Consider the following 22,421-nt stretch of genomic DNA (forward strand, 5'->3'; position numbering starts at 1 on the left):
AAATCATGTCATGTAATAATGGAAAATATTTCTAATATCAATATTGTTGTTTTTTTCCTGTCAATTAAGGTCATATTATTTAAATATTCTTATAGGTCATATTATTAAACTATTATTTTACAAGGGCTTGTACTGCTAGGATGAGGGGGAACAGCCTTAAGTTAGAAGAGACTGCATATTAGAGAGAAATTCTTTACAAGTGAGGGTGATGGGAAATGAGAACATATTGCCCAGGGGAGCCGGGGATGCCTCCTCCTGGAAGTGTTCAAGGCCAGGTTGGATAGGGCCTAGAGCATCCTGATCTGGTGGAAGGTGCCCTCATCCATGGCAGGATGGTTGGAACTTGATGACCTTTAATGTCCCTTCCAACCCAAACCATTCTATGATTGTACGAAATCAGGAGCATTGTAATAAGCCAAATACCAGCAGAGGAGTAGAAACTGCAACAAGTAGGACTTAGAAGGGGAGCTCAGGACATTTTCCAGCCTAATTGCTTACTGCAAGTCAACTTAAACCCTGCCAAACAAATTCCTGGTTCATGCTGTTTCAAAAAACTTCTCCAACCACAATTTCACAGTTAGCCCAGGAATCTGAAACACCCTTTCTGTTAAGAATCTCATTAATTTCTGAACTAGAAACTTTTATTTCCATATTTGCTCTCTTATCCCTCCACTAGACTTCAAACACTCTTTCATCAGCAACAGATGTTCACATTTTAGAAGACAATTATCATGTCTTTACTCAGTTTTATCCAGATTAAATGAACTCAATTTCTCTCTGATTTAACATCTAAGTACTACAATTGTGCAGATTATTAATCATTCTCCCTTTGCAGAGCTGTTTATAACAGTGTGACAATGCAGTGCTCCAAGCCAGACAATATCCTGGCTAAGGATTTACCAACATTACTACATATTAGTATTATATACTTGTCCTGCTTGTACATCTTAACATGCACACAAAGGGGTTGCATAAAAGGAAATGCAACTGACAACTCTTTCTCTGGATTCCTCGAAGATAGATGCCTAGTTAAAGAAAAGGAAGGGGGTGAATGCCTTTGTCACTTGAGAAGACCTAACCAGAAATTTCACTCAAACCTGTCTTGTTTGGAGACCAAAGAGAATGTTGAGATTTATCAGTTAAATTTAAGCCACTCTCACTTGCTGATGTGGTTTACACTGACTGCATTCAATCATCCAGAAAATAAACAGGTACGCTTCTGCTGGCACGGATGTGTGGACTTCTATCTTCAGCATCATCCTGGTCACTTTCACTACAGTTGAAAATGATACTCTCTGTTGCTTAAATTTCTTAAAACTGAAGATTTAAGTAGTGAGAACAAACCCTATGTAGTCATTGCTCCTAGATCAAGTTCTACAATGATTGTAGAAAGGCAAGTAAGAAAACTTAGAGCAGAAATACTACATATTCCTACCTAGTTAAATGCAAACAGCTTAAAACAGGAAACAAAGCATGCACAATACTTCCAGGAGAATAAATACAAGCTAGTAATTAATCATTAAATAATAAATATTAGTATCAAAGGAAAAAGAACTACTTGAACAGCACAGCAGCAGAGAAACAGGCATATTTTCTCTCCCTGACCCTGCTTTATTCCACTCCCCATTGTATCAGGGTAGAACACCTGATGGCCCATTAAACAGCACATAGTGCGAAACAGAACCCAAATTATGCACAGAATATGTATCCTGGTATTTCAGAGCATCCTTTCACAGCTGACTCCCTAAAATTAAGGGAGGCCTTTTTCACACACAGTTAAGAAAATTCCACAATTATCACCCCTGGAGTGTTTGTCCTGGTCCTTGAAGTACCTGCTTTTATTCACTACAAAATAACAAGCACAGCCACTACCTGTGAGTTCTCACTCCCACATCCTTTCCTCTTGCTGATTTCTATTACAGATAATTGATGTTTACTTCAAAAGCTAATTTAAAACTGAGGAAGTTAAAAGATCTTTATAAAATTGCAGCTTTCTTAATTCTTAGGTCACTGCTTAACTTGAGAACAAATTTTAACTGCTTCTTTCTAAAACTGCAGGCACTATGGACAAAGAATTTAGTATTTTCTGAGTCCAACACCTTGAACAAATACAACACTGTTATAGTTACAGACAGACAAACCACATAATCTTCTCATTTCAAAAATGTGGCTAGTTTAATGTCTTCAGGGTTGGTTGTCCTCATTGTTTCAGTAATTATTTGGTGATAAGTAAATCTCTAACTTTGTTTAGAAATATTCAGTAAAGGCAAACCACAAAACTTCTCAGGTAGCTTCTGGGTAACATTTAATTTCTAGGGGTGTTTTTTGAGAGCACTGATGAGGACTTAAAAGGGCTCTCCTTTCCCCAGAACACAAAGGAGTTGTTTTGGTTTTTTTTCAAGGATAAACAGATCTTATTTCCTCTTCTATCACCTTTACAAATATAAAAAGTGGCCTACAGATAGGAATTTCAGAATGCCAGGTTGGAACAGACTCCAAGAATCATCTGGTCCAAACTTTCTAAGTAATAGTAGAGTTGAAATGAGATGGCCCAGCACCCTGTCAAGCTGAATCTTAAAATTGACCAATGTAGGGGAATCCACTGCTTCCCTGGGGAGATGATTCCAATGTCTAACTGTTCTCATGGTGAAAAATCTTCTTCTGGAGTCCAAGCAAAATCTCCTCAGGAGTAGCTTGTATGCATATATGGTTAGGTACAATCACTGAAGGGCAAGTTTAGCTGTCCTGCCACAAAAATCTAATACTGGTACAGTTTATTTGCATAGGAAGAAAGCCCTATAATACAGCTGTTATCTTCAATTTTCAGTCTATGCCAGTAGTTGGATCTGTTCAGTTATTGTGGCTATCAGCAAACATAAACACACACAAAAGAAAGCATATGGACACTTGATAAAGTCATCAGTTACAATGCAAGTCTCAGCACTAACTGGTAATTGAGATGTATTCAGGCCTGTGATTTAAAACTGCAAAACAGAACATCACTCTGAGTTACCACAATTGGGTTTGTTTTTTTGTTTGAAATGCAATCTGACAACTCAGAAGGCCATGTTGTAAAAGGTGGTTTTCATCAGCTGGAACTATAGGCACAAACTATAGGCCAGAACACAGGGGTGTTTTCACACCTAACTTTGCACAGATTATAATAAGACCTTAGAGCCTGAATACCAATTAGGTTCACAAAACCTATAAAAATCTGGGCCTATAAACACCTTCTTCAAGTACTAACACTGCTAATGAGCTACAAGCAGAATTCTCCAACCACTTTGTACCCTGTGAAATCCTGGAACTGGAACACTTCTCAAAAATCCTTGAAAGAACACAACCACCCAAGCACAATTCTTTCTCAGACATACAATCACACTTCAGCATGCAAGACTTTACATAAATATTTTATCTATTTATCTCAATATGTTTAGTAAATGATGGCTAATCTAATTAATTTCATAGTTAAGAAACTGAGGCACATTCTGCATCATAGAATCATAGAACTGTTGAGGTTGCAAGAGGCCTCTGAGATCATCAAGTCCAATTGCTAAATTTGCCATCTCTAAACCTGCATCTGACAGTAGCACTGCTGGTAATAACCCACCCAAATGTTTTATTCTCAATACTCCTCCTCATCTAACAGGCCTAAAACATAGCCAGAAGGCAACTGTTCCAACTCAGTACCCAAGGGAGGCCATCCAGCACTGACATAATCATCCCTATAACATCAACATCTTTCTTAGCACAGTGCCTTTTGTAATGGAAGCAAAATCACAGAATCACAGAATGGTAGTGGTTGGAAAGGACCCCTGAACATCATTGTGTCCAAGCCCCCTGCCAGAGCAGGAACACCAAAAGCAGATCACATAGGAACATATCCAGGCAGGCCTTGAAAGTCTCCAGAGACAAACACATCACCACCACTTCTCCAGGCAACCTGCTCCAGTGCTCTGCCACCCACACAGGAAAGAATTTCCTTCTCGTGTTTAGATGGAACTTCCTGTGTTCAAGTTTATGTCCACTGCCTCTTGTCCTACCACTGGGAACCACCGAAAAGAGCCTGTCCCATCTTGGTGACACCCACCCCTTACATATTTCTATGCATTAATAAGAACAGCCTCCTTTTCTCCAATGCTCAAAAATGCTTTTTGGTTTGTTGGTGGTCTTTCTTGGTAGTTGGCTTTGTTTGCTTGTTGGTGTTTGGCTTTTTCCCATTGCATACTAATGAATCCTACAATTCAAGACTGCCATGAAAACGCATGTTAACTGACAAGTTTCAGTGCAGTTTTAGTGAGAATACTGTGATGCAGTACAAAAGAAAAGCTTTGCTGCCACCTAGAGGTAAAATCTTCAAGGAACACCGAGTAAAGAAAAACACATCTCTCTTCCTTACTCACTTTCAAAGCCAAACTTCAAAGCTTTTGAAAATAAAAACATGATGTAAGTGCTGTACACTCAGACCCAGGATCTATATATCTCACAGTACCTGTGCATCTTATTTCTTTGGTAGAGCCCATCAGTAAATGCTTATGAAAAAAAGGTGAAGTACCAGGCAAGTAATAGAAGAAATCCAGTGTTACAATGAATTCTCTTTAGTAAAGGTTTGAGAGGCTGTCCTTTGAAGGTGGGTTAAAGGTAGATACAAAGTATTTTCCATTGTCCATGAATTCTATGAAACTCATTGGGACAGGCAATTTCTTCATGATATAGATTGGTTTAGAGCGTGTTTAGACTCATCCATGACATCCATCAAGGACTGCTAAATATAAATATACGATGTAGATTTCAGCAGAGGATAACTGGAAGTTGTAGACTACTAGAGGCTTACTGATGTTTTTTTATATTTATTCCAGGCAGACTTTTATGGCTACTAAGATCAAAACTTGTTTTGATCTAGCTCATTCTTATTCATTTATTTCACCATAGTATTGATGCTGTTTCTAGCATCCTTATTCACTTTTGATTTAAAAAAACAAAACAACTCAGTGAACTTTTTACTCTGCTGCTCAATTATCAAAGGTGTATAAAAAGGCTTGTGATGAGCAGTGTATGTTTAATCCCAGTTGCAGATACAATACCTATCAAGTAATCTCCTTGTGTTCACAGGTCTTCAGCCCTTTTAAGTGCTCATTTCAACTTTCTCTCTTTTTTTTTTCACTAGCTAGTCCTTTGTAAATAAATATGGCTATGATGGATTTTGTGTATGCTGAGGTCACTTTCAAAGGATGTCCTCTCAGGTCTGGCAGTAGGTACTACCAGTAGGTCTGGTAGTAGGTGCTACTCAGGACTGCATGGAGAACTTCTCTAATTATTCATTCTGAAGTCACACAATTCCCAGTCTTTGCACTGCACTCCTCAGTCAGCCCCTAGGATTGCTGCCCTAGTCAGAGGGCTGACAGGAAACCCTTTTTATACTCAGGATTTCAATCCATTCTGATCCTTTGATATTCACCAATCAAGTAGAAGTTACACTCTCAGCACCACGAAGAAAAAGGAAGTTCAGACAAACAGTTCTAAGAGCAATGCACTTAGTTTTACATAACAGAACAGACACTGATGAGCTAAATATGCAATATGCAATCCATTTCTTCTCTTTAATGTTTGACTTATTTTCTTGGTTTATTTCAAGATTACTGATGCCTTACGCCGTTCAGTTCCAACTCGGATCCCCAAACCAAAGCCTACATGTACAACCAAAGTACCTGTCAAAATTCCTGCTGGACATCCCAACAAACCCCTCCAAGACAGCAGCTCTGGGAAGCTACACATTATAAGGACTGTGTCTAAAACTTGCCTTCAAAGTGGAGGGAGAAGGTAAATAAGTTTCTTTGATCAATTAAATGCAGTCTAAATTTCAGCAGTAGTTATTGATACCGGTGAAAAGGCTGAAACCAAGTGGTCAGCATGCCAAAGGTCAGCAATTACAGGACCCGAAGAGACAACCAAATTCTTAGGAGCCAAGGTAACTGCATGTCTGCAGGGACTGAGCTCTCCTCATATTTTTCTAGTGCAGTTCTAGCATTTGGCCCTCACAGTAGAGAAGCACATGAGATGTAAATAAGTTTGTACTAAATTCAGTTTTGACATGTTCCACAGTAACAATAGTAATGTTGTCTCAGTAGATCTATAAAAATGTGGTCAAAGGAAGAGGAGCTGAAAGAGGTGCTGGTTTGTTTTCAGAGTTGGTCTAGTCAAGAAGTGTTTCAGTATGGAGTAATCTGCTCTTTTATAATCATAGAAGTTCAAGAAATGCAGAGCTCCTTGTTGTGCCAAGCATCACTTTAAAAGCATTATTTGAGTCTGGCCTGCATTAGGAATAGTGTGGCCAGCAAGAGCAGGGAAGCCATTGTGCCCCTCTACTCTGCATTGGTTAGGCCACACCTTGAGTACTGTGTCCAGTTCTGGGCCCCTCAGTTTAAGAAGGACATTGAGAGACTTGAATGTGTCCAGAGAAGGGCAACAAGGCTGGGGAGAGGTCTTAAGCACAGCCCTATGAGGAGAGGCTGAGGGAGCTGGGATTGTTTAGCCTGGAGAAGAGGAGGCTCAGGGGAGACCTTATTGCTGTCTACAAGGTGGTTGTAGCCGGGAAGGGGTTGGTCTCTTCTCCCAGGCAACCAGCACCAGAACAAGGGGACACAGTCTCAAGCTGCACCAGGGGAGGTTTAGACTCGAGGTGAGGAGAAAGTTCTTCACCGAGTGAGTCGTTTGTCATTGGAAAGGGCTGCCCAGGGAGGTGGTGGAGTCACTGTCCCTGGAGGTGTTCAAGAGGAGACTGGACGTGGCACTTGGTGCCATGGTCTAGTCATGGGGTCTGTGTTGATAGGTTGGACTCGATGATCCTCGAGGTCTCTTCCAACCTTAGTTATACTGTGATACTGTGAAGATGCCCAATGTCTCTTCAATGAGTCAACCAGCGTGATTATCCCTCCTCCCCTGCAGGTATTATCTTGGGAAAACAGATGCAAAAACTGAGATGGTTATTGTTTGTATTGGCTATGTAAACTTTCACCATTTTAACTGAGCCACAGCATTCAGATTTCAGTTCACTTAAACAGTGTTTTGATACTGAGAAATTTTTTTGTCAAGCTTAAGAGTAAATTTTGACTCACACAGAAGGGTAATGTTCTACTTGCATTCTTCCACAATTTTGCCCTTCCTTTCAGCTGCACACATTCAAATAAAGGAAGTAACCAATTCATAACTCTTAGCAAAGTTTGGGGTTTTTTAAAACCAAACTAACTCTTTGTACAAGTAGTTCTAGGTCACCCATAGGAGAATTTCCCTTCTGCTTTTCTTAAAGCATGGCTTCTTTAAAAGATCTAAAATTCACGCCAAGTTTCCCTTCAGGAAACACACAAAAGAAAATCAGAACATTAGAGTAGTCTCCAGGTTTGTTGTTTTCATGTTTCTGAAAAGTAGCAATTATTGCTCTGACATTTCTCACTGTTCTGCTAGAGAAAGTTAAAGCTAACAAGATATTATTACTGCAAAGAACACCCTCCCAGCCCCCAGGAATCCTGCAAGACTACCTAACACGTATTACTATCTATAAATACCAAAATTAATTTATTTCCCTGGTACTAATGTCTCCCTCATTCTTCTTCCCCTAACAGAGTGCATTCCAACAGTCTAAATGGCTCAACTGATAAATTGTGGAAAAACTCCTTTCACATAGGTGTTTCTTTAAGAACAGCCAAATCCTAATTCCTAACTAAAGCAAAAGCTGGTGGTGATCACAGTGCCATAGCCAGGATCGTGATCCTTTTGCTGAAGCAAAGAGAGATGTTGGTGCATTCAGTTACTCGATTTCTACCTTTTTATTTCACAGCTAAAAGTTTAACTTAACAACTGAGACAGTACAACACATTAGCACTGCTGCTGCCTGATTATTTTTGCAAACCCACAACAGAAACCTGTGCCTCCCTCAACAGTTCCACAAGAAATTCTGTAAGAGTACTTCAAAAACAAGTTGAAGTTCAAAAAGATGAGTCTACTTAAAACTTACCTCTGCTTGTGTCCTACAAGCCACAGTTGTGTCCAAATGCAGGTAATTAAAGCGTGACTCTTCCACATTAAAATGAAAAGGCTTAAAATTTTGTTCACTAAATCTGCAAGTTAACTACAAAGTTCCAAGGATCCATGTCACGTATGCTCCAATTCAAGTACATTTCACAGACGTGCACCATCACAAATGTTATGCAACTTGCAGAACGAGTGTGTGCAAACACAAAGAAACACACATGTAAGAAAGCAGCTGTCAACTTGGCATGCTTATCAGAGATATCTTCTGTACATGAACTCATGGATGAGCCAAAACAACATCAGTTTTAAAAAAAGAAAGGAAAAAAACCCTCCATACACCAACCCACCAACACATCTCAGCTCCAACCAAGCAACAAGACTCCCACTGACTGTGCTACAAAGAAGAGGTTGCTTTTGGGTAGTTGCAAATGACATATTACAGACTGATGCTATTTGGCAGCCTTTATTGTCAGTCTATACAAAGAAAAGAAAAGCTATGGTGGAAGAAATTAATTCCTGCAATAGAATTCATTGCTTCAGAGCCCACAAAGGACCCCACAAGTACTGTCAAATCATCCTCCACAGTACTACATTGTACTTCTCACCTCTTCATACCGCTGACATAGAAGAGTCATTTTCCTCTGCTTTGGGATGACACAATTCATTTCTACCTATGAGGGACATGGCTCACATAGGCTCTTACTTCAGGATCTAAACAAACTGACCATACTACACTTAGGGGATTAAGGGAGACAAAGGAAGCATGCAGAATGAAAGACAAGGAGTGGTAACACAAAAGGAGGAAACTGAAAGAATTTGTGAAGAACAGAAGTCCATTCCTCTCCCTCAAAATACTTGGGAGATGTGGCGTGCTGGCTACAGGCAAGATGTGGACCTTCACAGTGCTGCAAGAAGTGCTCTTTCTGTTCATGGAGAGAAGAGGGAAAAGTTGGTGTCTTTCACCAGCACTAAACTATCTCCTTACTATTTTTGATCTTCTCCCTTATAGTTCTGAATACACTTTAAAATCCACAATTATGACTGGTCATAGTTGTGACATGAACTGGAAAACAAGAGAGAAGGAAGGAAGTCCTGCAGTCAAATGACTTGGGACATGTGTAACACTAACAACATTGATAAATCAAGAATAATGACTGAGCATTCTCTCCACAAAAAAAAAACTCCTCTCAAAGTTAAAGGTTTGCTGGAGAAGTTATTGGGCAAGATTTTTTTAGCTTGTGTCATGAGACAAGGTAAATAGATGGTTAATCCCTTCAGGGCTTTTTATTATTGGGTTTGGGGTTTGTTGGGGGTTTTGTACACCTATAAGCCACCTGCAGCAGGGTAAATATTTATGTCTCAAAGTGAGAGCAACTACCTTTAATCTTTCACATAGATTCAAAAAAATAGTGATTTCCAATGACGTGGCCAAAAGCAAATTAAGACTTACTCATATATCCATACACCAAGATATGTATTTTGTGTTTTGATACCCTTCAAGTGAGTCTGAACACCCTTCATACACCTCACCTCACAAGCAGCCTCTTCCAACTGCAGGTCGCTAAAATCTAAGACACTTTTGATGACTGAGTTACTAGCAAGAATATTCCATTGGTCAGGACTTCACCTAGAGTTAGCCTTCATGGACAGGGCAAAAGATCAGTATATTACAAACATATTTTGAATCCTTCTGCTTTGCACCTAGAGTTTGTGTCAGAAATGCCTTTTTTTTTTTTTCACTAGTCAGCAAATGAAGCTTGAAAGTAAATTTTTATTTTTATCTTCAACAAAACTTGATGTTTTACAGAACTTGTCAAAGGTGCTCACAAATGGGCAATCATATTCTTGTATTTCTGCTTACATTGCACTATGTAAACCCTGAATTCCTATTTTGTGCCAAGTGGTTTTGAAGCATTTTACAGTATCCATGAGATGTGGTACTCGTTGACCTTCGATTTTACATCTGTTGTACATGAAAAATAGCTACACCAAATAAAAGTAACAGATGTTCTCCTTACCGTACTGATGGCTTGTGTCAGCTTAATGATCAGTATCAGTATCACTAAGGTTGGAAGAGACCTCAAAGATCATTGAGTCCAACTTGTCACCACAGGCCTCATGACTAGAGTAGGGAGGACACTACTGCCCACTGCAGGCTTGAACTCACCACCTTCCCATTAAGGGTCTTCTGCAACAAGAGGCTCCGTAAGAAGAACCTGCCAACAAGTTTACGAAGGTGGGATACAGACAGCACACCACCTGGAGAAGAAGAGGTTGAGGGGAGACCTCATTGCTCTCTACAACTCCCTGAAAAGAGATTCAAGTGAGGTGGGGGTTGGTGATAGGACAAGAGGAAATGACCTGAAATTGTGCCAAGGGAGGTTTAGGTAGGGTATTAGGAAAAATTTCTTGAAAGAGTGGTCAGGCATCAGAACAGGCTGCCCAGGGAGGTGGTTGAGTCACCATTCCTGGAGGTGTTCAAGAAACACAGGGACATAGCACTTTGGGACATGGTATAATGGCCATGGTGGTCTTAGGTCAATGGCTGGACTCAGAGGTCTTTTCTAACCAAAGTGATTCTGTGATTCTGTCTGCACAACACTCACACTACTCATAATACATTCAAGGAATGTTCTTGGAGTAAAGTGCATAAAGTACTTTTTGAGCAGGGCTGGACTAGGCATCTCCAGAGGTTCCTTCCCTACTGAATTATTTCAGTAACTCAACAATGCAATTGCAAGAATCCCAGTGAGCTTTAGGCAACTGGAAGACTTGCAGTTCATTGCCCCACCTCAAAGTCTGATGGTTTATTAATCATGTCAAAAGTTTATCATCCAAGTCCTGCTTTGTAACCAAGCTCTAAAGGAAAGCTGCCAGCATTATAAAAATCATCTAAAGTCCAATGAAACTTCAGGTTGACAGTATGTATAGGTAGGCTCTTGGGCTATTTAGAACTCCTGAATGAAAAATTCCTAGTGAACACCATTTACAGTGGGCACTAGAACTGCTTAAGGAACCTAAATGAGACTGAAAAATGAAAATGGAATGGCTCAGGAAAGTTATTAGAGCTTATGGTCCCTCTTTATCATATAGACATACAAGTTGTTATACTGCTTTCTCTCAACCTATTTTCCAAGTACTTTTTCACAGGACTTAAGCAACCATTGCCAAGAGAATGGAAGCTCTGGAGTCTTCTCATAGAAGCAGGGAATTCCCAGTAACTCCTATATTTAATACTAAATAAGATATATTTTTTAAAGTACAATAGGACAGTATAAAGTTTTAGAGTCATTTTAGTTGCCTAGATTTACCAAAATTTCCATGCTACATCTCCTCATTACAGAATTTCCAACCTAAATGATCTGATGATTCAAAGGCTGTATAAAGTGCTTTAAGACACGTTGAAAAAGCCAAGTATAGAGACAGACACAATCATCAGGAGCAGATATTATAATCATCAAGAAAGCAGGGAAATCAGCCATAGTGCCATGCTCCAAAGAGCAATGACTGGAGAAAACCTGTGTATGTCTTGCCCTTTTACAGTAACACATGCACAAGACATCCCAGGGAGCACATGGGTGATGCTTTGTATTTGTCCCTCCAAACACTCTACGATGAATTCACTGTTTCAGAACTCTAAGTAACTTCACGCCGGTAAGAGCAATCACTGAACATTATGCAACATCATCACAGAAATTCGGTTCGGAAACACAGTTTAAAAGCTCAATTAGTGCACTGGGACGGCTGAGCTCTCTGAACTGAAAGCAAATGGGTTTCTCCCTCTGACCCCAACCCAGCTCCGCTTTTTAAACTTCATTTAAGCATTTTTAAGTGGGTTTCCGAGTTTACATTGGTGCCGTTATTTGCGTTTGATGTTTCAGACCCCAGTCACGGCGAGTGTGAAGGGTCAGAGATTATACCTCAGCTGGCTGCCGAGAATTTGTTTACAAACAAACTCATCACTGGTAGCAAGCAGAGAAAAGCAGGCACGGGAAGAAAAGATGCATGAGAGAGGAAAAGCAGAGAAGGGAAAGGCGAGTGGCTGGAGGGAGAGGAGGAAAGGAAAAAAAAATCAAAAAGGAAGAAGGAGGGACAAGGAGGAGGGGACTGGCCCCCGGGAAGGCTGTTTCAAGCCCAGCATGAGGGGCGATCTCCAGGAGACAAGTACCTGGAGTGCTGCCAGCCCCGGCCGGAGTGTCCCACCACGGCTCATCCAGCGTGTCCCCCATGCTGCCGCCTCTGCCGCCACCACCACGCGGGGAGGGCCGCGCACCGGCCCCGGCGCCGCGCTTGCGCACTGCCGCAGCATGGGGGTGGTTGTCGGCTCGTCCCCACTCCTGGTTCTGGCACTGCCAGACAGCCAGGAGGAAAGCGATGTCTCTAAGACGTTTCATGGGGGTTTTATCCTCAATAATAAAAGTAGGTGTTTAAAATGCATGGGAGGGGGAAAGGGAAATTGGCTTTTTTTCATTATTATTATTTTTTGTTTGGGGCTAGGGGTCGTTTTTGGAGTGTTTTTGTTTGGTTTGGTGGGGTTTTCCATTAAAAAAAAAATACAAATTAAATAAGAAAAAGAGGGAAAGAATTAAAGTATTACCTTCTCCTTCACACTGAAAAAAATGTTTTATTCATTCATAGATTTGTAGACCAGGCTGGATGAGGCTCTGGCCAGCCTGATCTAGTGTGGGGTGTCCCTGCCCATGGCAGGGGGGTTGGAACTAGATGATCCTTGTGGTCCCTTCCAACCCTGAATGATACTATGATACTATGGTTGGCAGAGACCTTAAAGACCATCTGGTTCCAACCCCCCTGCTATGGCCAGAGATGCCTTCCACTAGACCAGCTTGCTCAAAGCCTCATCCAGTCTGGCCTTGAATACTTCCAGGGAAAGGGTATGCACGACTTCCCTAGGCAACCTGCAGTGTCTCACCACCCTCGCTGCAAAGAATTTCTTCCTAATATCCAGTCTGATTCTAGCCTGAAGTGCCTGAATCCGTTTTTAATTTAATTTAATTTAATTTAATTTTTAATTAAAAATTATTCCTACAACGTTTTCTGGGAACAAGTGTACATTGTGTGTTACCTGTGAGTGTTCTTGACTCTGGAAGCTGGGTCCTACACACAGTGAAACCAGAGTGTATCTTTTTCGTTTTCTTTTCTCTCTCTGTTTTCTTTTTTTTGTCTCTCTCTCTTTTTTATTTTTGTTTTTCCTCCCCAGGAACAGTCCCACTTCAAGTCTGGGAGTTTCCATCCAGGAGCATATCCTGAGGTGAGTTGTGGAAGTACACCAACCAAGTGTAAGGACACGACTTGACCATAAGGTGGCACTCTTCTTCCGTGTATAAATTGAATTATTTTCGTGTACTTTCAGGTTGGGTTTTTTTTGTTTGTTTGTTTGTTTTTTTAGGGTGTTTCGACCCTTTCAGGGTGTGGATGGGCAAGGAACCAGCGTGACCCAGAGCTTTAGTGTCGTTCAGCCCGAGGTTGCTGATGTGAGCATTACCAATGATCACAAATAGAGCTCCTGCGTGTAACTTGTCCGTTTCCTTTGGCCCGTGGAGCGCAGCCTGGCACAACACTGACTGCAAGGGGAAGTAATTCAATAATCAAAGCTGTACATAGCAAAGCCGTTCACCTTTATGGGAACCGAAAGTATTCAGGTCTTTTCTGCCAGGGAAATCGATTCCTGAGTCTTTTAGTGGACGGCGCCTGCAACTCTGGTGACCTGGGTCGGTGGTAAAGCCTTCCTGTACCTCACAGGAGAGGAAGGGAAGCCGAGCACAGGCCGCAGCAGGGGCAGTCCTCCTGGCAGACCCCCACCCGGCGCCTCGCTCCGCGGCAATCACCATCTGCGTGAGTGGAAAGCTGTCAGCGCCGCTTGGTCTTGTCGGGGCAGCTCTCACTGAGAAAAAACCTCCACAACGACCGCCCCTTCTAAGGGGAAACCCTGCGTTGGCCTAGGAGGAGCACATGAGGGCGCGACAACAGGGACAGGGCGCGACGACAGGCCCCGCCTCGCTCCCCGCCTCAGGCCCCGCCTCGCGCCCCGCCTCAGGCCCCGCCTCGCTCCCCGCCTGCGCCCCGCCTCGCGCCCTCAGGCGGGCACTGCCCTCCTGCCGCGCTAGGCTTGTGCGCTTTGCGGCGAGCGCCCTCACCTCGCGGGAGAGGCGGGGCCGGGGGCCGGAGCGTGGAAGGGGAGTGTCGCGAAAAAACTCTCACGCCACCAGAGTGCGCTTTACGGCCGAGCGAGCGTGCACGTCACCAGCTATGGCGGAAGGGGAAGAGGTATCGCCGCCGTTGTCGTGCAGCTGGTGAGTTACTGGGGTGTCAGTGCCCTTCCTCTTGCTTCCTTTCCTCTCCTCTGTAGAGGGACCGAGGAGCAGGAGCGAAGGAGAGAGGGAAAGGAAGGGAGGGGAGAGGAGAAGAAAAGGTGAGGGATCGGTAGGCGAGAGCGGCCGAAATCTTCCTTCCTGATGCCGCTTCTCCCCGACTCCTACAGGGAACCGCCGCATCTGAGTGTGGGGCTGAGGCTGTCCTTCACGCTTTAGGGGAGGGTGCGGGCGACCGTGGTCTCTCTGCCGCCGAACGCATGGCGGGGACAGGGCAGCTCGGACAACTCCCTGGGGCGGGGGCAGCCCCTCGCTCGGCAGGCCCCTGTGCATTAGGAGTCTGGAGCGAGCCTCGGGACAAACCCCTCCGGGCGTAGGGCAGTTCCCAGGTCCCGAAAGCGGAAACGCCGCCGTCAAAACACGGGCGAGACAGGGCGGTCTCTGTCCGTGTCCAGCGTGGAGAGAGGCGGTTACTCCAGTTGCAAATGACAGCTTTAATCTGTGGTAGGAGCTGTTCGATGTGTGCCGGTCTGCCTTGAGTTGAGTTGCTTTGTTCAGTTCGGCTTCCCCTTTTGCTGTGTACCTGCTCGAACGCAGGTGGCAACGTTAGGTCCTGTCTTGTTTTCTGAATGATTTTGTTTTCCATCCTCTTATAATGGATTTTACATTGAACCTTCAGGACAAGAATAGAGTCTATTTCTGGAGCATATAGGATCGTTTTGATGGTAACAGCGATGTGATTTTAGTATTTGTTGCATGCCTATTCACTTCAGATTGCTGAGACTTAAACAGGCAGTGTGTTTTGCCACTGAAGCTGTTCTTACTGCACCCCACATCTTCATTCCTCTTGGAGATTCTGCATTGCATGTGATTTCTTTCTGTGGGTCTGTGCCACATCATTGCTCTTTGTCCTTTCCACGTACACGCTTTTCAAACAGTTACCTTAACAGACCTGTTTTTTATGACCATTTCCTGTCTGGTGTTTGTGGTTGTAGGCTTTATGTGAAAGATTTAAAGTTTCTTGTTAACTATGCTTAGCTAATTTTTTGTATTTAATTATCTCACTGTAAAGAAGCCAGAATGGACACACATAGAGGAGTGGCTAGTGTTTATTCTTTGGCTAGGTTGATTCTACAAATACAGCTGTTGGTTAAAACAATTAAGTATCATTTACTAGCGAATGAAAATGAATCAGTGTAATTTTTTTTAGCCTGTTTTTTGCTTTTAGTTTCACCTTGAAAATTTATGAAGTGCTTTCTGTAGGTACAGTTGATTACAAAGTTAAGGACTACTCTCATTGGTAGTCCAATCTTGCCACTGAAATATAACATTGGACAATGAATGAGAAGCATGTTGAAGTCTCTGATAAAACACCTCAAGCCTCTTTCATTACTAATGTTGAAACAGTATTACAGTCTCTTAGAGCCCCACAAACTGCTGAAATTTCTGTTAAGGAGGAGGCACAAGTGCAGACATACTTCGAGGTATTATTGCCATTCTGACTCACAATGTAAATTTGGTATGCTGGCAAACTTGAAGGCATTAATTAGAAGAGACTCTTTTAAGTCTTTATGGGAACAGTTCAAGAGGTTTATGCTTAAATGTTGCATGTTACAATATGCCAGACTCCCAGAATGCATCCTATCACTAGAGCTGTACCCTGTGAAAAACAAAGTTGTGTTCCTGATAGCTTGTTTGGAGACTTCACATGGCTTTTTGGTTTTGTTGTTGTGTTTTGGTTTTGTTGGGGTTTTTTAAAAGCCAGATTCACTTAAATATTTTCTTTTTCGTTAACTGCTTTCCACTGTTGTCTTGTATACACATCTGAGTGCTGTTGAACACTCATTTTTCTAAGTGTGGTGTGTAACTTCTAAATGAGCTTTTCAGTATAAATGACTACATTATCACAGTTTTGAGGTGTATAGGATTGTGTATTTCATGTTTAAAAATGAACACCTAAAATGTAAAGTGTACACCTGAACGCTCTTGGGAACAGAATTATCAGTGTTGATTCCTTGTCCTCTGTTCAGCTCTTCAGAGAGATTCAAAGGCAGATGTAATTTTGGCTTCAGAGACTGGGACAGCACCTTCAACACATAGGATCTAGACATGCGTACTAACATAAAATGCCCTTTTTGGGTTTTGCTGTGTCAACTTGACATGGAGTGCTGCTGTTAAGTCATTTGCCTGGGGAGGTGGTGGAGTCACCATCAGTGGAGGTGTTTAGGAAGAGACTGGATGAGGCACTTGGTGCCATGGTTTAGTTGATTAGATAGTGTTGGATGATAGGTTGGACTCAATGATCTCAAAGGTCTTTTCCATCCTGGTTAATTCTAATTCTAATTTGAGGGGAGCATAAAGTAATGATGAGCTAAACCCCTTAGCAACTATACTGACTGCTTGGTGTTTTGTTTAACAAAACCTAGGGAAATTTTCTACTGTACAATAAAATTTAAAACCAAGGCAAGCAAAAGAAAATCCTCCTCCCTCCCCCACTTATTTAAAGAATTAGTGGAAAAGGAGATTGTCAGCTTTTTCTTCAGTAAATACAGGAGATTTTGATTTAAAAATGGGGAGGAGAAGGGGGAATATTTCAGACCTTGTTTATTAATTTATTCTCTTTTTTAGCTATTTGGCATATTCTCAACAATTCATTTGATACATTGTTGGAAGATGTGTGTCCAAAGATAAGAATGCTGTAAAACACAAAGGAAGCAGGTTGCCTTCAAGCCATGCTGTAAACATCTTAGTTTCTTGGGTTTGTGTGTGCATTGTTTTAACAACAGTTTTAGTCAGTGCAATACATCCAGCTAATAGGTTGTAGACACAGAAAGGTTGGACTGTTATTAGTTAAAATGAGTGTAGTGGGAAGTTGATTGTAGACACAGAAAGGTTGGACTGTTATTAGTTAAAATGAGTGTAGTGGGAAGTTAAAGTGGTTTTTCTCATTTCTCAAGGAAAGACATTATTTGAATGGAATTTTCTTTGTTGTTGTTCAGATTTTCAAACAGGCCAAGATATAAACAGCTCTGAATTGACTTATAAAACACTTTTGTGGATGTTTAATACTCAAGCTGCAGAGAACCTGGTTGAGTAGTATTGTATATTTATTTGAATATCTATACTTTAAAAGCTAAGACATGGACTAAGTAACTACAAATAACCACAGATGGAATTGTTCCTGTGCATTTAACTTTGTGTGGGTCCCAAAATACACTCCCAGCTGTTTCACAAAACAGTGACAACACCAGCACTGGTTTTTAATGTGCTCAGAATCTGCCTTATTGGTACTTGAAGCCATAATATTTCTTCTGAAAGCACACAAACAAAAAATGCTTTGCAGTTAAGTGTGAAATTAACACACTTGAGGCAAAAATGTCAGGAAATTAACGTTTTTCTCCAGAATTCCATTGGAAAAATATTCAGTAGTGTTCTGAACACAATGGATATGTGTAAGTAATAGTGAGGGATTTATTGTTGCTTGTTTTCAATGGAGAACAAACACTCACTGGTTTCAATTTAATAGAGCTGCTCTTGAAGCTTTTTTCTAGGAGAATTCTTAGTTACTCTGCTGCTTCTTATACAAAACATATTGGAGAAGGGGAGAAGCTTCTATAGAGATACTTTGTGGTGGGAAGCTACGTTTTTTGCTGTGGAAAGGTAGAGTGATGACTGTAAAAGCAAACTGATACCAGCTGTTGACTTAGGAAATGTTCATGATCTGTGTTTACTTCCCCATTTTATTTTAAGTAAAGCTGTTCAGTAATGACTGTGTGTTGTAAAGCTCTGCACAGTTGTGAGCTGGTTCAAATAAAGAACTTTGCTTAAAATGCAGTTCAGTGCAGCTTTGATAACAAAAGTTATCAAAATAGATTAGTCCAGTCCAGCACTAACCCAATATGCACAGGCAACCCTCCTAATTGTGATGGTAGCACTGGGATACATGTGCCTGTCTTGTTCTTTGCATGCTACAGTTCTCAAAACTACATTCAAACTTTTTCAAAATGTGTTTGATGTCCTAGGAGACAGCAGCTTTAAAGAAATTAGAAGTCATGATAACCTTGGAAAGGGGTCAGGTAGCAGCAGCCTTGCTTCTAATTTAGGGAAAACAGGAATGATGCGTGAAGATGTTTAAAATACTACTTCTTACTCTGGAAGTTATTTCCTACCTGTTGGGCTGTAAAAATAATATATTAGCATTAGAACTGTAACTGTTATAAATCAAAGCTTTAAGCTTTCAAAGCATTTTCCCCCAGAATACAGTTTGACTTGCAGAAAGCAGCTCAGAAGAATCTGTCTTTGCTAGTAATGAATAGGCAGGTGTGATGGACTTCAGCAGGTACATTCCAGACATTGTAATCTACTGACTCATTATAGCTTTCTTAACACTTCCTACTATCTTTTCCCTGCTGCTCACATTCCCAGAGATTTTTAGTCCCTTCATTAGTGTTTATTAGTGATTATTGCCAAGTACCTCAGAGTCATATGAAAATACTACTTAAAAATACCAAAAGTGGCTGAAACTGAATTCCCAACAGTTGATCAATTTGTATTGCCTTGAGCTTTGTCTCATATCTTAAGCAATTTAACTAACAATAAAAATCATGTTGAATGTCTGTGAAGTTAGTTACTTATTGATTATAATGCATCATCAGACTGGCATGAATTTCAGAGGTTATTCTGTAAGTGTTTACTTCAGACACAATAATAGTAACTTAGGTGCATGATGACATTTAGAACAGTATGTCTTGTGGGAATTAATCTTTCAGCCCATGGATTGGATGTATGCTGGAATTCTACACAGCTAACCAGACTTCTGAACAACATTTAGAAATAGGCAGTGGAGCCATGGCAGAGCAGAAAATAAGGATGCTCAGGCCTGGAGGAAATTGCCTATAAAGCACTGCATTCTTTCCAAAGTGTGATCATTTTCCATATGAACAGAAGACTTCCTAGCTGATTGTCAGTCATAAAAGAATCTTAGACCTGTTGAGGTTGGAAGAGACCTTTGAGGTCACCTAGTCCAATTGCTCACCTAGAGCTCACAATCCCACCACTACTGCTGAACCACTGCCACTAAACTATGTCCCTCAGGACCACAGCTACACATCTTTTAAACATGTGTTGGGATGGTGATTCCACCACCTCCCTTGGGTAGCCTGTTGGTATGGCTGATAACCCTTCCTGTGAAGGAGTATTTCCTTATAGCCAACTTGAACCTCCCTTGGCACAACTTGATGTCATTTGCTTTTGTCTTCACCTTTAATGACAAGGATCCAGCTTGCTAGCAGTTTCTTGGAGTATTTATAGTGCAACACTGACTGAAACAAGTCAGACACAGACAGTGGGCATGTGTTAGCATATCAAAATCACTTTCATACTTTGTACTTTGCAACTCAGTCTGAAAGAGTACTGATTAGAAAAGAATTTTTCTTAATCTTTAAAAAATCCTTCTAGGCTTTGAGCAATCTTGGGAGTTGATGGAGAAGAGCAGTAACTAATTAAATTGTAATAAAATAATTCATTTTTTCCCCCCCTTGCTATTATTTCATTTAACTCAGTGTTGGTAATACATCATGTCTTTTTCTGTGACAGATGGGTGTGTCAATTTCTTGCTCTTTAAGGTAATGCAGTAAAGGTAGCGTCTCCCTCTCATCTTTGCAGTTTGCATCTTTACAGTGTCCTGTAAGTGAGAGGACTTCAGGAAAAGATTTTGCACACGGTAATGTAGTATTAAACAAGCAGACAAAGCACACATCTGCAGAGAAAATGTTGAAGTTGATAGTGATGCTGAACCACAGCTTTTAAAGTACCTGGAAGAATTAATACTTACCACAGTATCACAGTTCACAGTATAACTAAGGTTGGAAGAGACCTCGAGGATCATCGAGTCCAACCTATCAACACAGTGAAACTTGCTTTGCCAGGTGTGATTTTTGTACTATGTGTTGGTGTAGTTTGTGTTGTTTCACAGATAAACAACTACACTTTTTCCCCTCAAATAATTTTCTTGAAGGGCATACCCCACCCCCCGCCAAGTGCTGCAGTTTAAGACCTGACATAACGTGTGCACAGCTGTTGCACTGATTTAGAATCATAGGAACGTAGAATTGTTTCAGTTGGAAAAGACCTCTAAGATCATTGAGTCCATTAAACCATATCCCACAGTGCCATATCCACATGTTTCTTGGGCACCTCCAGGGATGGTGACTCTACCACCTCCTTGGGCATCTTATTCCGATGCCTGACCTCTCTGTAAAGAAATTTTTCCTGATTTCCATGTGCCTATTTAATGCTTGGTAGTTATCTGCAGCAACTATTCCTACTTTATGTGCTCTAATTCAAAGCCTAGCTGCTGCTCTCTGGTCTGTCACACACAGCATGCACAGAAACCTGCCATGCATCTAAGAGCATCTCTCTCTCTTCAGCTGACGTTTGATGTCAGCTTTCATTGAAGTTAGATCATGCCTGAGTTCATGCAGTTCTGCTGAGTGCTGAGTCTCTGTGTAAATGTTCTCAAAATACTTCTTTCCCTTTTTATTTCCCCCTCAGGGTGAATGGATTTGGTAGCTTAACTGTTGCAGTGTTGGTTTGTTACATACATAACTGGTCAGCAGGATACATGATGGAAATGCAGCTGTCTTAGTTATTCCCTAACATTGTTTCTGTCTCAGGAAAGGGATAGTCACCCTTGCAGGCTTCAGTTCTCTAATAAGGGGCTTTGGGATTATTATATCATTAATATTAGAAACTAATAATAAAAGAAAGCAAATCAGTCTCTTTGTAAACTGGGCTTACTTTCATCCCAAGCTGCAAAACTACTTTAAGAAAGCTGTTAGTTTTACCCCAGTGTGTATCTCAGATGTGGTTTAAAGTGCTACCAAAAAACCACTGGCAGAGAAATTGGCTGATGATAATGCATGCAAAATGCTTACTCTCCCAACTTGTAAACACTTTGAGAAGCCTGATGTAAGGCTTGCTTGCTGCATACTGTCAAGTATATGCATCCATGCTTACAAAACTGAGATTTTAATCTATTTATCAAGAAGGATGGTATTCAGAAAATCAGAAATGTGTGCCTTAAGCTTTCAGAAAACCAAACTTGAGAACCTTTATATCAAGGTGTCAGTTGTAGATATATACAAATAGAAGTAGACAAGACCTCAGCAGCTGACATTTTTGTTCTGTGACTGTTTGACTGCAGAGTATGTAACGTGGAGTAATTGAGAGTCATACTGATAACGCTTCAACATCTGTTACTTCATGGATATAAATAGATATATTACCCCCAAGGAATGCATCTTCATGTTTGAATATCTGGATGTGTGTCTAGCTCCTCATGTGTTTGAGGGAAAAATTCTCCCTAGTGCCTGGTGATAGAGTGAGAGGAAATGGACTGAAATTGTGCCAGGGGAGGTTTGGGTTGGGTATTAGGAAACACTTCTTTCCTGCAAGAGTGATCAGGCATTGGAACAGGCTGCCCAGGGATGTGGTGGAGTCAGTGTAGCTGGAGGTGTTCTAGAAATTTATGAATATGGCAGTTTGTGACATGGTTTAGTTGTCATGGTGGGAGTTGGGTTGATGGTTGGGCTTGATGATCTTGGAGGTCTTTTTCACTTTAACAATTCTATGATTCTGTGAAAGCCTTTCTTAAGATGTATGTCAGAGCTAGCAGAAAACAGTTAAGAGGATACAGTAGGGAAGAAGTTCTGCATATGGGACAAATGTATCACTGCCATTGCTGTTTTTCCAGTGAACCCAGTGTCTTGCCACTGCTCTGCTACATGATACTGAAATTCCTGAAATCATCACATGTGGTTCTCTCATTATTCACAACATGGAACAGTTGAAAGCAGAATCTGTCAGAGAGACTGTAAAGTAATCATTTCTGAATGCATACCTTCTTATCTATAATGCTTATGAACTGTTGTTGTCTTGCTATGGCAACTTGCATTCCATCCTTTGACTGTGTCATGAATTTGTGTACTTTGCTACCTTCTACACTAACATCTTTGTATACTTTAATTCAGTCTTGTGCATATGTCCATGCTAACAGAACTAGAA

The 22,421-nt window shown here is 41.2% G+C and overlaps 3 protein-coding genes across 7 annotated transcripts in view; 2 read left to right on the forward strand and 1 right to left on the reverse strand.

The window, feature by feature from the left end:
• The window catches only part of FILIP1L (filamin A interacting protein 1 like), a 198,020-nt gene extending 187,970 nt beyond the window's left edge, over positions 1-10,050 (forward strand). For 3 of the 4 annotated variants that reach the window (XM_068160667.1, XM_068160668.1, XM_068160670.1), the window contains 2 exons: positions 5,636-5,820; positions 7,620-10,050. In XM_068160667.1, coding sequence (XP_068016768.1) covers positions 5,636-5,820; positions 7,620-7,710 — 276 coding nt within the window. In that variant the 3' untranslated portion in view covers positions 7,711-10,050. The remainder of the gene's footprint in view (positions 1-5,635; positions 5,821-7,619) is intronic. The other variant, XM_068160669.1, reaches the window with a different exon arrangement.
• The window catches only part of CMSS1 (cms1 ribosomal small subunit homolog), a 234,937-nt gene extending 222,515 nt beyond the window's left edge, over positions 1-12,422 (reverse strand). The window contains exon 1 of the mRNA XM_068160583.1: positions 12,197-12,422. Within this exon, the coding sequence (XP_068016684.1) occupies positions 12,197-12,422 (226 nt within the window). The remainder of the gene's footprint in view (positions 1-12,196) is intronic.
• Positions 12,423-14,225: 1,803 nt separating this feature from the next.
• TBC1D23 (TBC1 domain family member 23) overlaps positions 14,226-22,421 on the forward strand; it is a 35,391-nt gene continuing 27,195 nt past the window's right edge. The window contains exon 1 of one of the 2 annotated variants that reach the window (XM_068160678.1): positions 14,226-14,339. In XM_068160678.1, coding sequence (XP_068016779.1) covers positions 14,296-14,339 — 44 coding nt within the window. In that variant the 5' untranslated portion in view covers positions 14,226-14,295. The remainder of the gene's footprint in view (positions 14,340-22,421) is intronic. The other variant, XM_068160677.1, reaches the window with a different exon arrangement.

Source organism: Melanerpes formicivorus, unplaced genomic scaffold (genome assembly GCF_026170545.1).
Source record: "Melanerpes formicivorus ecotype bairdi unplaced genomic scaffold, bMelFor1.0.p_v2 SCAF_51, whole genome shotgun sequence".
Taxonomy (NCBI): Eukaryota; Metazoa; Chordata; class Aves; order Piciformes; family Picidae; genus Melanerpes; species Melanerpes formicivorus.